Source organism: Tinamus guttatus, unplaced genomic scaffold (genome assembly GCF_059628265.1).
Source record: "Tinamus guttatus ecotype Peru unplaced genomic scaffold, ASM5962826v1 Tinamus_guttatus_pri_ptg000089l, whole genome shotgun sequence".
Taxonomy (NCBI): Eukaryota; Metazoa; Chordata; class Aves; order Tinamiformes; family Tinamidae; genus Tinamus; species Tinamus guttatus.
The window spans coordinates 3,955,488-3,967,928 of record NW_028288623.1 but is presented as its reverse complement, the minus strand read 5'-3'; the positions used below and the strand labels follow the sequence as shown (position 1 = coordinate 3,967,928).

Sequence of the window (12,441 nt, the reverse complement as noted above, 5' to 3'; positions counted from 1 at the left end):
GATTTATTTTTTTCCCTCCATATAGAAGGTTGCTGCAGCCCCTTGAGGGGGAGGGAGTTGGTCCAACCCTGAAAGATTTTTAGAAAGCTGTTTTTTTGTTTTTGTTTTTTTTCTAAGTAAGTCATATCATTTTTGTGTAAAGTTTTGTTTAATAAAAAACAACTGAAATCGTAAGCCCATATGTTTGCCAGTTTCCTGTTACATCCTGGGGGATTAAGCTGGGAGGAGAAGTTAAAAGACTTGAAGATTCCCCGTTGTGCAGCTGTCTGGCAGCTTTACCCCTTGTCCCCAGCATTTTGTGTAGCTGCCTTGGGTAAAGGGGCTGTGCAACTCACTGGGAATGATGGCTGGATTCTCCCCGTGGTGTCTTCTGTTCTACACCTATGTGCTCATCAGTCTATTAAACATGGGCACACATATGTGCTTTTCTGGCAGGTGCTTTTGTTCCTAGGTTAGTGGGGTTTTTGCAGCATTCTGTAAAGTGGCCCCTCTCCTGGGCTAGCAGTTCTGCTGCAGGGAAACTGAACGTTCGTTGTTTGAGCTGCCTTGGCTCTCCTGCCTTGCATTGTCCTGTCAAGTAACTTTCTGTTGCTCTTCCAGAGAGTTTTCAACGTTCTGTACCCGATGCCTGCTGACCAGAGAAGACACGTCAGCATAAACTCTGCTCGCTGGCTGCCTGAACCAGGTCTGGGATTGGCATATGGTACCAACAAGGGGGACCTGGTGATTTGTCGACCAGAGTAAGTGATTGCTCTACATTTTATGCTGCTGTGAACTCTCAACCTTTCTGTTCTTAGGGCAGTGGAGAATTAAGATGACTTTTTACTGCTAAAGGCATTGTGTTTGTAGGGCAAACAAAAAAGTCCTAATACTTTTGAACTGCCACAGTGTTTACATTAATCTCTTTAAATTAGTGTTTGTTTTGCTGATTATAAACTTTTGAGGCCATTGGAGGTTTGTCTCATATAGTTCATTATCCTTCTCATGTCCTTCTAGGTTTCTGCTACGTTTCGTATATGTCTAGTGCAGTGTCTTTCAATGCCTTTGGATTTATACTTTCCAGTGGAGACAGCAAATTTAAGATGTTAAAATGTACTTGTTTTTCTTAGCTTTCATGGATTAGAAGCACTGGAATCCACCAGACAAAGGCTGAAAGCTGATGATACCGATCTATCAAATATTTGTTACAGTATTTAAGCATAAGATTATATGGACTGCAAGGATTTTTATCATTTTTATGAGCTAGTTAATGAATTGTTTTGGTACTCATTTGAAAGCCTGTTGGTGTGATGTGTAGGCTTTAGTTCTCTATATTACAGTGCCATGGAAGGTGCAACTGTCCCTTTAAAAGCTTGCAAGAAAACACTAGGTAATTTGGATATTCTGTGACAGAGGTGATGGCCAACAGTCTGAACAGTGAAGCACATGTTGCTTTCAGTATTTGTGGGAGATCTCTGCACCATGCATTTATTGATTCCCTTCTCCTCGTGGTGTTCTGCAAGTGTTTCTTTTGGAACAGTTTCTTTTGTGCTGTGGGCACACTTATGGGAATTCTCTGCTTCATTTATTTCCTGTTGCTGAACTACCTTGGTGCACTTGTGTTATGCTTCTTGTGTTGAAGTTCCTTGTAGCTCTAAGGTTGGCAGCCAGGCACTTGCAGCACCGCTGGTAATCTCACCACATGCATGTGGACTCAATCTGTTGTGCATGAGACCAGCATGTGGTGGCTGTGAAGAGTCATATGGTCAGTATAGAAATAATCTAAATCCGAATAAATATATACAATTGTAATAGTGACTTATTTATTACAGCCTTCTGGTGAGATCTGGAGTCAGAATTCAGATTGGACCAATTTCAGTAGTACAGAATGCCAGCCCTCTTCAAACAGCACTCCTGTTCTCTTGAGCATAATCTTTCATTAAGGCCTTACTTATACACGAAGTTTTATAAGATATTATTATGAAATAAGCTATAATCACTCTCTTCCAGGATAAGTGGCTTTCTTCAAGAATAGTTGCTGTACTTTCTAAGCAGAAGAATTATTCAGGGATAATGGTTCTCATTCTTGAACACTAGGGAGTCATTTCCAGCTATTCTCAGCATAGAGGGCTGGTAAGCTCTGGCCTCCTGATTGTGGCTTAGGAGGTGAATTTGCACCCGAACACAGGGGAATGGAAGGAGATCTGCCAGAGCGGGGCTGCTTTGATGAAAGTCTCTGCTGAGCTGAACTTGATCTGGCTATCCCTGCTTGCTGCACCTTTCAGTAAATATTCATTTTGGTGCTTGCAGTAGCCCAGGTTAAGTGGCATATCTCTTATTGGTGCTTTGCTAACTAAAGTCTCTATAGGAACCTTTTCTGTGTGCTATGGAAGCACTGTCAGGCCTTCCACAACATCTCTGCAGCCTTTGCAGCGTGCAGTCTTGGTAGGGCACTCTTTTGTCTACTTATTTCTATCCCAGCAGCAGTCACACACAAGTCCAGCAAAAATAAACTATTTTATCAATAGTCACGCTCAAGTCCAGCTAAAATAAACTCTTTTATATGGACATGAAAAAGGGTGGGTGTAGATGTGGGAGATTTAATGTTGGTTTGACGGAGATGCTTCAGCAGGTTCTCTATTGGTGGCTTTGAGTAACAGATGTTTCTGGTGGTTATTTAGACCTTACATGGACTGAAGGGTCCATTTTGGAGAAGGATGCTTGATTCATGTGCTGTTTTAGATTGCATTATTTTATAGACCAGGAACAATCAGAGTGACTTAAAACCTCTATGAAGGCAGAGATAGTCACAGAACAGAGCAATTTGCGTTGAGATTCTAACATTTTGGTATGCTAATCAATAAGGCTGTGGAGGAGCAGAAGTGGCTTCCAGCTGCAGTGTTTGCCCCAGACTACTGCAGACCTCCTTGTGAGGTGCTCAGGGAAAGGAGAAACCGCAACATGTAGATGGCATCCCAGTAGTTCCTGGGTTAATGGACTTGGTTCAGGATTGGCATATCTGAAAACTTAACTTGAGAAAAGAGGAAAGCAGATAAAAATATTTGTGTAGTTTCCATATGCAGTTCTACAGAGGAAGAGGTAAACTGTCTCGTGGATTCAGCAGTTGGCCAAGGACAGTATATGGGGGTAGTGTAAGAAACAGCAGGGATCAAGAAGACAGTGTACTGCTGAAACCACCCCCACTGTTCTCATCTGGCAAAGAGGGCAACGTGGTCAGTACGGAACAACAGAGATGGTTATAATTCCCTGTTTCTTTATTCCCATGTATAATAGAGGCATTTGAAACTGAGTGCTATAGGGACAACGTAAGTAGATTGGACTAGCAGCTGTGCCTCACATACAGGATTTGGAAAGCACATGTATAGGAAAAATGAGATGAGTAGACTGGCAGAAGCAAAAGTGTAATGTGAAGCTTATTGGCTCATAAATGAGAGAATATCCGAATAGCTATTTGAAAATTCTTAAGAAGTGGAAATTAAAATCAAGTTTGGAGTTATCTTGTTAAATTGGCGTAGCACCAATGGTAGGGTATTTTGCAGATGGAAGTGGGGAAGTCAGATTATTTTGGAAATCCACAATGGGAGCTCAGTACACAGATTTCTTGAAGGAAAAAGGAAAGGAAAACCTGAAAATGTGAAGACTGGGATAAAATTGCATTGCAGTTTATTAAGGCAGATTATAGAAAGTTTATCTCATACCTGCCCTTAAGGTTGCCTTTCCCTTACCCAGCCCCTTTCCAACGAAGGAGTTACTCCAGGTCTAATATCTTTGCACTTTAGAAGGCACTTAACGTGTTACTACAGTAAATCTATTTCAATTTTTAAAGAGTAAGGCTGGTCTGGCTAAAGGAAAGAATACGGATTGAAGGTGAGCTCTGTCCCAAGGGAGGTTATTGATGGGCTTTGTTACGAACTTGTTCTGAGGATGGTTATTATTACTATTAGCATTAATGCCCTGTGAGGGTGTGCTGAATAAATTTGAAGAGGCTGTGACATTACTGTTGTCATCAGAGAAGGATCAGAGTATTGCACAAAAATTGGATTGCCTTGAAAGTGACTGGAGATACAGAAATGAGATAATTTATTCTTACAAAGTGCACTCAGTGACTAATAACTCCAAGCTCGGTAGTTAAAATGACAGAGGAAGAGAAAGACTTCAGGTTTTAGTTGCTCATAGGCGATTATGAGGCATCAGGATTTCGTGGCAGTGAAAACAACAAATGCAATTCTAAGATGAGACACAAGGTACTTAAAAGTAGAGATAGGAGAATGTTAATATCACTTCAGAAGTAACTAGAGACATTAGGTGTGACAATTTAAAATTTGTGTATGTATATTTAGAAGATGCACCTTTGATCTGCTGCAGCTGAAAAGAGCTGCTAGTAGAGTCAGTGGATGCCATTATTTACCTAAGAAGGCCTGCAGTGTGGGGTCTCCAGCCTAGCCAAAGGATGAGGTTATATAGTCTTCCATAAATACTTCACAAGAGAAATGCATGTAAAGCACAGGCAAGGAAAATTTATTAAACTTATAGTTTTCACTTGTGGCTGCAAGCTAGAATAAAGTTTCAAACCATCTGACTTCTTCAGTAGCCTCTAAGTAGGTAAGATGGATGCAAAAGGCTTAACTATTTGGAGAAGTACCTTGTCTGTCTTGCAAAAGCAAGTGTTTGAATTTAATGCTTGTAACGTGGGTGGGACTGCATTGCTGACCAAGGAGGCACATTTTAGTATTTTGAATGAAGATCCCTCTCTAAATAGTTGTAGTCTAATAGTCTCTAAATAGACCCATTGGCTCTTGGAGCTGTTGTACCACAGAGGGATGAGGCAATGACAACACTTATCTGCAGGCAGAAACACACCTAAATGGACCTGAAAGACGTCTTTGAGAGAGAAGAATTCATGTGCTATGGTGAGGTATTACCACTACAGGTTGTTCTGTCTGTAAGATGTTATAGACTTGCTCTGCAGGCTCTGGCTGTGACCCCGTGGGCAAGTTAATGAATAACGGGCACAGTACAGAACACCTGGATTGGTACCTGCTCTGTCTTTACATAGAAAAGGCCTTTCGTCCCACTCCCTCTCTCAAGAGTTCATATCACTAAACCCCCTGTGGCTACCGTTTGCCCTAAGAAAGCTGTTCTGTGATCGAATGCTAAACAAAAACATGCTTTTTCTGTATGAAGCGTGTGTAGAATAGGTTAGTGTTGGGCAAATGATGGGAAGATAGCAGTGCCCCCAAAGCCATGGGGAACTGCCACTGCCGCTTGTGTCATGGCGATGTACTGCATTCAGTGCAGTAGCTGTGAGGATAGATTAAACATCTTATTAGCCAAAGACTTTTGGATTTCTACCTTAAAAGGTTTGCAACCAGAAAATGTGTCTTATTGTGTTGTTGTGTTGTCGTGAGCAAGGGAAAGAAGGAACATTGTGTACCCATTTCCTTAGATTTCAGGGTAACATTCAGTATACTGTTTTGACCTGTCGAGAAGCAGCAGTTTACTCGTTCTTCCTTTTATGCGACTGTATTGGAAGAAACTTTGGATATGACTTCCTATCCCAGACAAGCGAAGGCCAACTGACCTAGCTTGTTTACTGATACCTTAGTTTGAACTTAGTGTTAATTGCAAACTTCTATTGAAAACCCAAAGATCCCAATTTCCAGCAAGTAAATAATAGCCTGAATAGGGATAATGAGTAGTAAAGGTGGTGGAGCTGGTGTTCTGCCATGCCTGCCTGTTATTTCCTTGTTCTTGTCTTGTCTTCTGCTTGTTTAGCTGCTGGTGTGACTTGCTTGCAAATAAATCAATTGACAGCCTATCTTGGATCAGATCTCTAAGACCTGCTTAGAACTTTTTTGACTTTCCCTGCTGAATTACTGACTTTTTGAAGTTTGGTCTGCTTCAAAGCAGTAGGAAAGGAAGCTAGCATTTGGAAATAACTTCCTTTGAAAAGTGACTAACAGGACAAGCAATTTACTTTTCATGTTGCAAGTTTAAAAGTCTGTTTGATCTTTTGTTTTTCTTTGAAAAATCATCAATCTCCTTTTTAGAGAAGGAGTCACTGGGAGAAGCTTCATGGAAGTGAGTTTAGAGACAGCGAAAGTGGAACGAGCAGTTAGGTGTTGTGACGAAGGACATATGGAAGATCTGAAGATGCACTGTGTTCCATTCATCTTTCTTTGTAGCTTAGGCCAGTGTGGTGTCCTCAGGAGATGCTTAATGCTTGTCTTGTTGTGTTTTACCCAGTTGTAGCGATGATAGGCTGGAGCAAGGGTGTAAAGTCTTGCCCATAAAGAGCAGTTTTGGCCTTTGGCCCCATGCATGAAGGTCTTTCAGATGTGGACTGGAATAAAACGGGTTTTAGTCTGAGATTTTGACAACTTGTTCCTTCCTTGAGAGTCCTGCAGTCCAGTTTTGACACAGTACAGAGTACCAATGTCTGCCAATTAGTAGACTTAAGCATGCATGCTGAATCATGAGATTGTTGCATGCTTGTTGCATGCATGTTGCTTGCGTTTGGCTTCACATTAGCCTGTGCTTTTTGGGTGTGTATGGGTTTGTGTTTGGTCCAGAAATGTAGGATTTTGAAAGGCTTTGGGATTGGGCCCTTTTAAAGGCTACACGCAGTTGATCTAAATAAAGACACCGATTCATGGCAGTAGTGTTCTTTGGGAGGGACATTGGAATACTCTTCCAACTGGAGTACCTCCATTCCACTGGAATACCTCTGGGCATACTGTGTGAGGTAGCATACTCCACTTAGCAAGTGAAGTGGGTTACCGTATACTTGTCACTGTCTTTAATACCGAGCAGTGTCAATTCAGCCCTCGCCACTGGTATCCTGCTGCACACTGAATTGAATTCTGCGTAGCCACCCGTGCTTTTCAGCCTCCCCCAAACTGTTTCTCCTTCACCATACTCTGCCTTATGGTTCTTGTATCTGCGGCTGGTGCTTAAGGTTTTGTACTTGTTTCTTTGTAGTTCAAGGTTTTTTTCTTTTTGCAGCACAGAATGAAATGTAGTGTCTTGTATAGTACAGACTCCTCTACTGAATTAAAAAGGAATTTGTCTTTTAATGGTCACAGCATTTCCTATTTTGTCAACAAGAGCTTTCCCATTCAGAAACAAGCCACGATGTAGCTCCTCAGATTTTAGTAGTCTTGTAGATCACGAGCAGGTGAGGCTGAAAGTGAGTTGGTGCAGGCTGCATGCTGCTTACTGCCTGCGCTGCCCCTTCTTTTGGGGAGGGCTGCCCTGGGAGAAAGGCCAGGGAGTCTGAATATCCAATCCTTCCCTTCTCATCTTGAGGGGGACGCATGTTCAAGAGTGGGTTCTGGAAGGGCTCAGGTGCTTTTAAACCAATCCCAAAATCTCAGTGCTCTGTAAATACTGTTTCTAAACCACGTACTGAAAGTACCTCATTTAAGGCTAGCTATCTAATTCGGGCATCTGCAAGAGAAGAAGGATTTCTTCTGCAGACAGAGCATCTGGTAATGGAATTAAACTATCCCCTGAAGATGCGTCTGGTTCAGAGACAGCATCCAATGGAATTCATTCATGGGGAGGTAGATATGGAGACTCGCAAATTGATTCAGTGCTATGCAGTATGCATATTTTGATTTTTGTGGTGAAATTTCCCTCTAAAGTGAAATTCCTCAGTGAAAATTCTCTTCACAATAGATTTCTATGCTTTGCAGAAGATCATTGCAACTGTCTGCCTATGCCAATCCAGGGTTTTGTTCCCTCCGAGAATTGCATATCCTCTCATCTAGGAATGGGGACAATGTGTCTGCATCTGGTTATCAGTGCTGGTAAGGAGATGGTCATCCATCCTGCTGCCTGGCGTGTCGTGTCTTTTGGCCAGCTGACTCCACTTGTCAGCCGTCAGCAATGATGCCTCCCAGCAGCATAAGCCCTGGTGCAGGGCTTGCTTTTTAAGAAGAGCTTCAAGAGAATGGAGTAAACAAGGAGACAGAAGGAGGAGCTGTCTTCCTTTGTGTGTAACTGAGAGTTGTTGGCAAACCCTCTGAATAGGGAGTATTTTCACAACCGTTACCTGGTGCAGCTGCAGAGCTTGGTTATGTGCGAGTGTCCTCTGCAAATGGCCTTGCAAAAGGAGAGATCTGAGCAGTGGCCTTTGTTCTTGGCAAATCCAGAAAGTGTTTTTCTAGAGTCTGCTAATTGCAGGACATGTTGAATTTTGTAAAAGAGGATAAGAGATGGTTTTAATTGATAAAAGGACTGAAAATTAAGGGCTTGAGATGGCCAGGTTTGCACCAAAGATGCATTCTGACAGTTTTACCTGGATTTTAACATTCATATGTTTTAAAACTGAAGTGGATTATTTTTAAATTGCTCAAGGAACTAGTAACCTAAGTGCTGAGAGACTCAGTCATTGCAGATGCAAGAGAAGTACAGTAATAATCTGGAGGCTGGAAATGTTTATCTCCATTATGCAATTGTGTTCTATTCCATTTCTATTTCTGTATGTGAATTTGATGTCTAAGATGAATGATGTTATTAGTTTGAAGATGCCCTTGTACAATTCTGTATGTCTGTGATTCCTGGAGATAAATTTTGAGTTGCTTTAAGTCTGTGATTATTAGCAAGTTCATTTCCTTCATCCTTTTTTTTTTCAACATTTGCTGAAGAGCTAGGTAGTGAATTTAGTTTTCCCTCTTGAGAAATGGAGCTTGGTTCAGAGCTCAATGTTAAAGAAACCAAACTGGCTGCTACCCATTTGTTTTTAAAGTCACAGGGCTTCTGCTGATTCTTACTGGCTCTTAGTTGAGATAGCAGTCTTCCTATTTAAGACTGGCCATGTATTTTAAGAACACTTAGCAATTGCTTCATTTATATCTATTCAGATCACATCTGCCGCCTTCTCTTCCTTTACTTTTTTTCTTCTAATTCTATCTACAAGAGCAATTAAATTTTATGCAAGCAATTAGGTGACTTACTAAACCCCCCCTGCCTACTGCTTGTAGCTTGCTCTTTCTTTGTTTTCAGATACTTCTTTTTTTCTTCTTCTTTGTTATATTACTTTCTTAAGGAAAAAAATAGGCTTAGAAGAGAGTAATTGCCAATTTAAGGATAGCTTCCTTTTTGAAGAAATCTGCTAAGGTGGCTCTTTGGCCTTTTGTTACTTCCCCAGTTTTTTGTAATGTGTTAAAAACCAAGTTTGAGTGGCACAAAAAAGTTAAGTTACTAACTTTCTTAATCAGTACAGCTAGCTGCCCTATGGTGCTTTGTCTTTTGTTGAAGGCTTTCATACCTCTAATTGTCTAAGTAGCTTTTTTTTTTTTTTTTGTTAATGTGGAGGCTTCAGAGAGACAATTCAGTGTCTCCACCACTTTGAGTCATCATTGCTTTTGTCCTTTGCTTCACTCATGAATAGACCTTTTTTCTTCCTAGTACCTTTTCCCTCATGCTTATTTTTAGACCCTTTTTCCTTTTTGGCAGCCCTAGCCTATCCCACTTTCTTACAAGCTTTCTTTTCTGTACAAGTCTGTACCAGACCTTTCTTGTTTGGTTGTCTCCCCTCTCTTTCCAGTAAGAGCATCTTTAATCTTCCTGTCTTTGATCCAGTTCATTTGTGGAGTGTTATTGGTTGTCCTGTGTGTGCGTGTTTTTGTTTTGTTTTTCTCCAGTGGGACTACAGTGATTCCAGGCAGCAAGTACAACTGTCAACACTTTCTTCATTTCTTCCTTTCCTTTTCTTAAATCCTCAATCTGTCTGGTTCTGCAAATTGTCTCTAGTGAATGGCTGTGGTGTGAAAATGTGATTAATAGAGTAATAATTGTACCCCTCCCTCTTCTTTCTTTGCTTTTTTTGAGCAGGTTTCCCTCTGTCTACTATATATAAAACTACTTAGTTTTTTAGTTGGCTAATTTCCAGGCTTTTGTGGATTTAAAAAAAAAATAGCAAACTTGTCTGGTCTTGTGGTTCTCATTGAGATTGGATCAAGCCAACATCTTGGACCTGGAGATTGGCAGTTTCCAATGTGCTCATTGCATTGATCTATTAAAGTTGGTTTCTGCCATTTGAAACATTTTCCCATTTTAGCATCTTTGCATAAGATCTAGAAAAGCCTACTTTGTAGCTTCTGTCTTTGAATTGACTTAAATGCTAGTCTCTGATAAATGGAAGTGAAAGCTCCAAGTAAACTAAGGAGTGAGTTTGGCTCTTAGGACTTGTAGCTGTTTAAGATGTTTAAATACTGACAAGGCTTAAGCAATTTTCAATCCCCAAAACTCCTAATATCCTAAGTTGTCTAAGCCACTGAGCAAGTTGATGGGACATAAATAGCTTAAGTCAGTCTAAGGGTTCAAAGCTCATATAGTCTGCTTCTAAACACAGTAAGCAATTAACAAGGCTTTCTTTAAGATTTGCAAGGACTTTAAGTAAGTTATTCGTCGTTAGAGCTTGGTTTAAGGTAATATCCAGCTAAATTTGCCTTGTTAAAGGAACTAAAAGGCTGCATTCCGTAGACTTCCTTTCCAGAGTATCTCTACATGCTACTTGCAGTGGATCGGAGCCCACATAAATGAAGGATACCCTTGAATGCTGGCAAGTTGTTATGGGTGGGAGGAAAGTCAATAAAAATTCAGGAAGTTCCTGAATTGATCTATTTCTGTCTTGTTTATTCCAGGCTATTTGGTCTGAGTGATATATTCTTAATCTCATAAAAGTGACATGCATTTGTTAATTGTTGAAAATGTTGTGTAGTTGGCTACATGGTACACAGATTGCAGCAGTGTTGCAAGGACAGATCCTGGCTCTGGGTTTTCTTCTCTTGAGTGCTTCCTTTATCTGCTTACAAAAACATTGTAGTTGAAAACATTAGTAGTTCAGAGAAAAAAAAATGCATTTAGTGATGGCCTTAGCATGTCAGTCCAAATTGGGGTATTTCTCCTTTAAGTGTCAGAGTAGCTGACACGTAGTCACAACGTTCAGGATGCAAGAGTCAAATTTGGGGCCAAGAGGTTTCCCTTGGTTTCTGTGGTCTGGATTACGACTTCCTGTGTCATGCTGACAGTAGCACGGAAGAGCTTGGAGAAAAGCTAATTTGGAAAATGACATTAATGCATTTTGGTGGAAGAATTGCTGTGGGCATTAAGACAGTGAATGAGGCTTTTTTGTTCTTTTTCTCAACTCAGCAGTTCTCCTGTATGGGTCCCTTGAGGCCACTGCTCCCCGACCACCATATTCATACTTGGGTCCCAAGATAATCCAGTGCCCACTCTTATACGCAGAACTGCTGCCCTCTGCCCCGTCACTGTTGCAAAGCCCAATTTCTGTTTATAGCTCTTGTCGAATGTGCTGGAGGACCAGTCCTAATTTAGGATTTTCTCCTAGTGAATGTGAGACAATTTCCCCTTACACTTGTCTTTTCTCTTGGGATGTCCTCCATGCTGCTCATTTTCTGAGTCTGTGCATATGCTACATGCAGTGTGCTAAAGTGGCAAGTTACAGATTTGGGGGCCAGGAAGTCACTTATTCACTTATGCTCGTTATTTCACTTAAGCTCTTGTTTGCTTGTGCTCTTGCCTTGTTATCTCTAACAGTTTAGCTGGCAGATGAGTACTGCTTATAGTAGCAGTTACATTCCTGAGCTATCACATTGTGTCCGGGGAAGAAGACTGATAGAGGTGTACCTTCTATCTAAACCTGATCCGCAGGCTGCAAGAGTCTGGATTGTATTTAGCTGTAGTTGCCCACTGGTGAATAGAACAAACTCGTGAAAATTCACCCCGTTAAGACAGAGAAGTATTGTTTGTTAGTGGTGCTTCCAGATTTTTAAGGCTATCCTTGCTTAAATGGTGTGAGTTTGAGTACAGCCTCTTAAAAATCCCAGGGTTTAACATAGATGGTAGGATTACAAAGTCAGATAAACTGGGTCACTCATCTTGCATAGTTATCTGAGTTGAGTTGGCATCTTCCCTGAAGCAGCAGTGTGGCTACCAGCTGCATCAACCTGCCCTGCTCTCCTGTTTCTGCAGCACTTTAGAAATTCAAGTAGTTTTTAGGATGTCTTTTGGCATGATTGCTGGTTTCCAGGCAGAGAAAGAATGCAGACTTTTGGAAAATATGCAGCCTGTACCAGTATAGAAATCAGGAGAAGTGCACCTGCCAGTGAGGAGTAACCTAGAGGAGGAGTAACCTTTCCTTTGTTCCCCTCAGTGGGATGAGCAGGCTAATTTCACATGTCACTTAAATGTTTGTGGTTCTCAAACCTTAAACTGGAGACCTTGTGTTCCATAGGATTTACCTTATCAGTTCCTTTACGCAGCCCCTTGCTCTTCCCCTGGCTGCTCTCATGTGGACTGGGCTCCAAGGATGTGCTCTGAAATAAGCTGGTGTCAGTGATGCTGCCAGCTATTCCTCGGTCAGAGGGAATTACTGCCCATCAGACCTGCTCCAGGAATCTTGCTTGCTGG

The 12,441-nt window shown here is 41.3% G+C and overlaps 1 protein-coding gene across 3 annotated transcripts in view; it reads left to right on the top strand.

Moving 5' to 3' along the window:
• Positions 1-12,441, top strand: part of AMBRA1 (autophagy and beclin 1 regulator 1) — a 113,444-nt gene that overhangs the window by 85,922 nt on the left and 15,081 nt on the right. For all 3 annotated transcript variants that reach the window (XM_088520512.1, XM_010226427.2, XM_088520511.1), the window contains one exon: positions 601-740. In XM_088520512.1, coding sequence (XP_088376638.1) covers positions 601-740 — 140 coding nt within the window. The remainder of the gene's footprint in view (positions 1-600; positions 741-12,441) is intronic.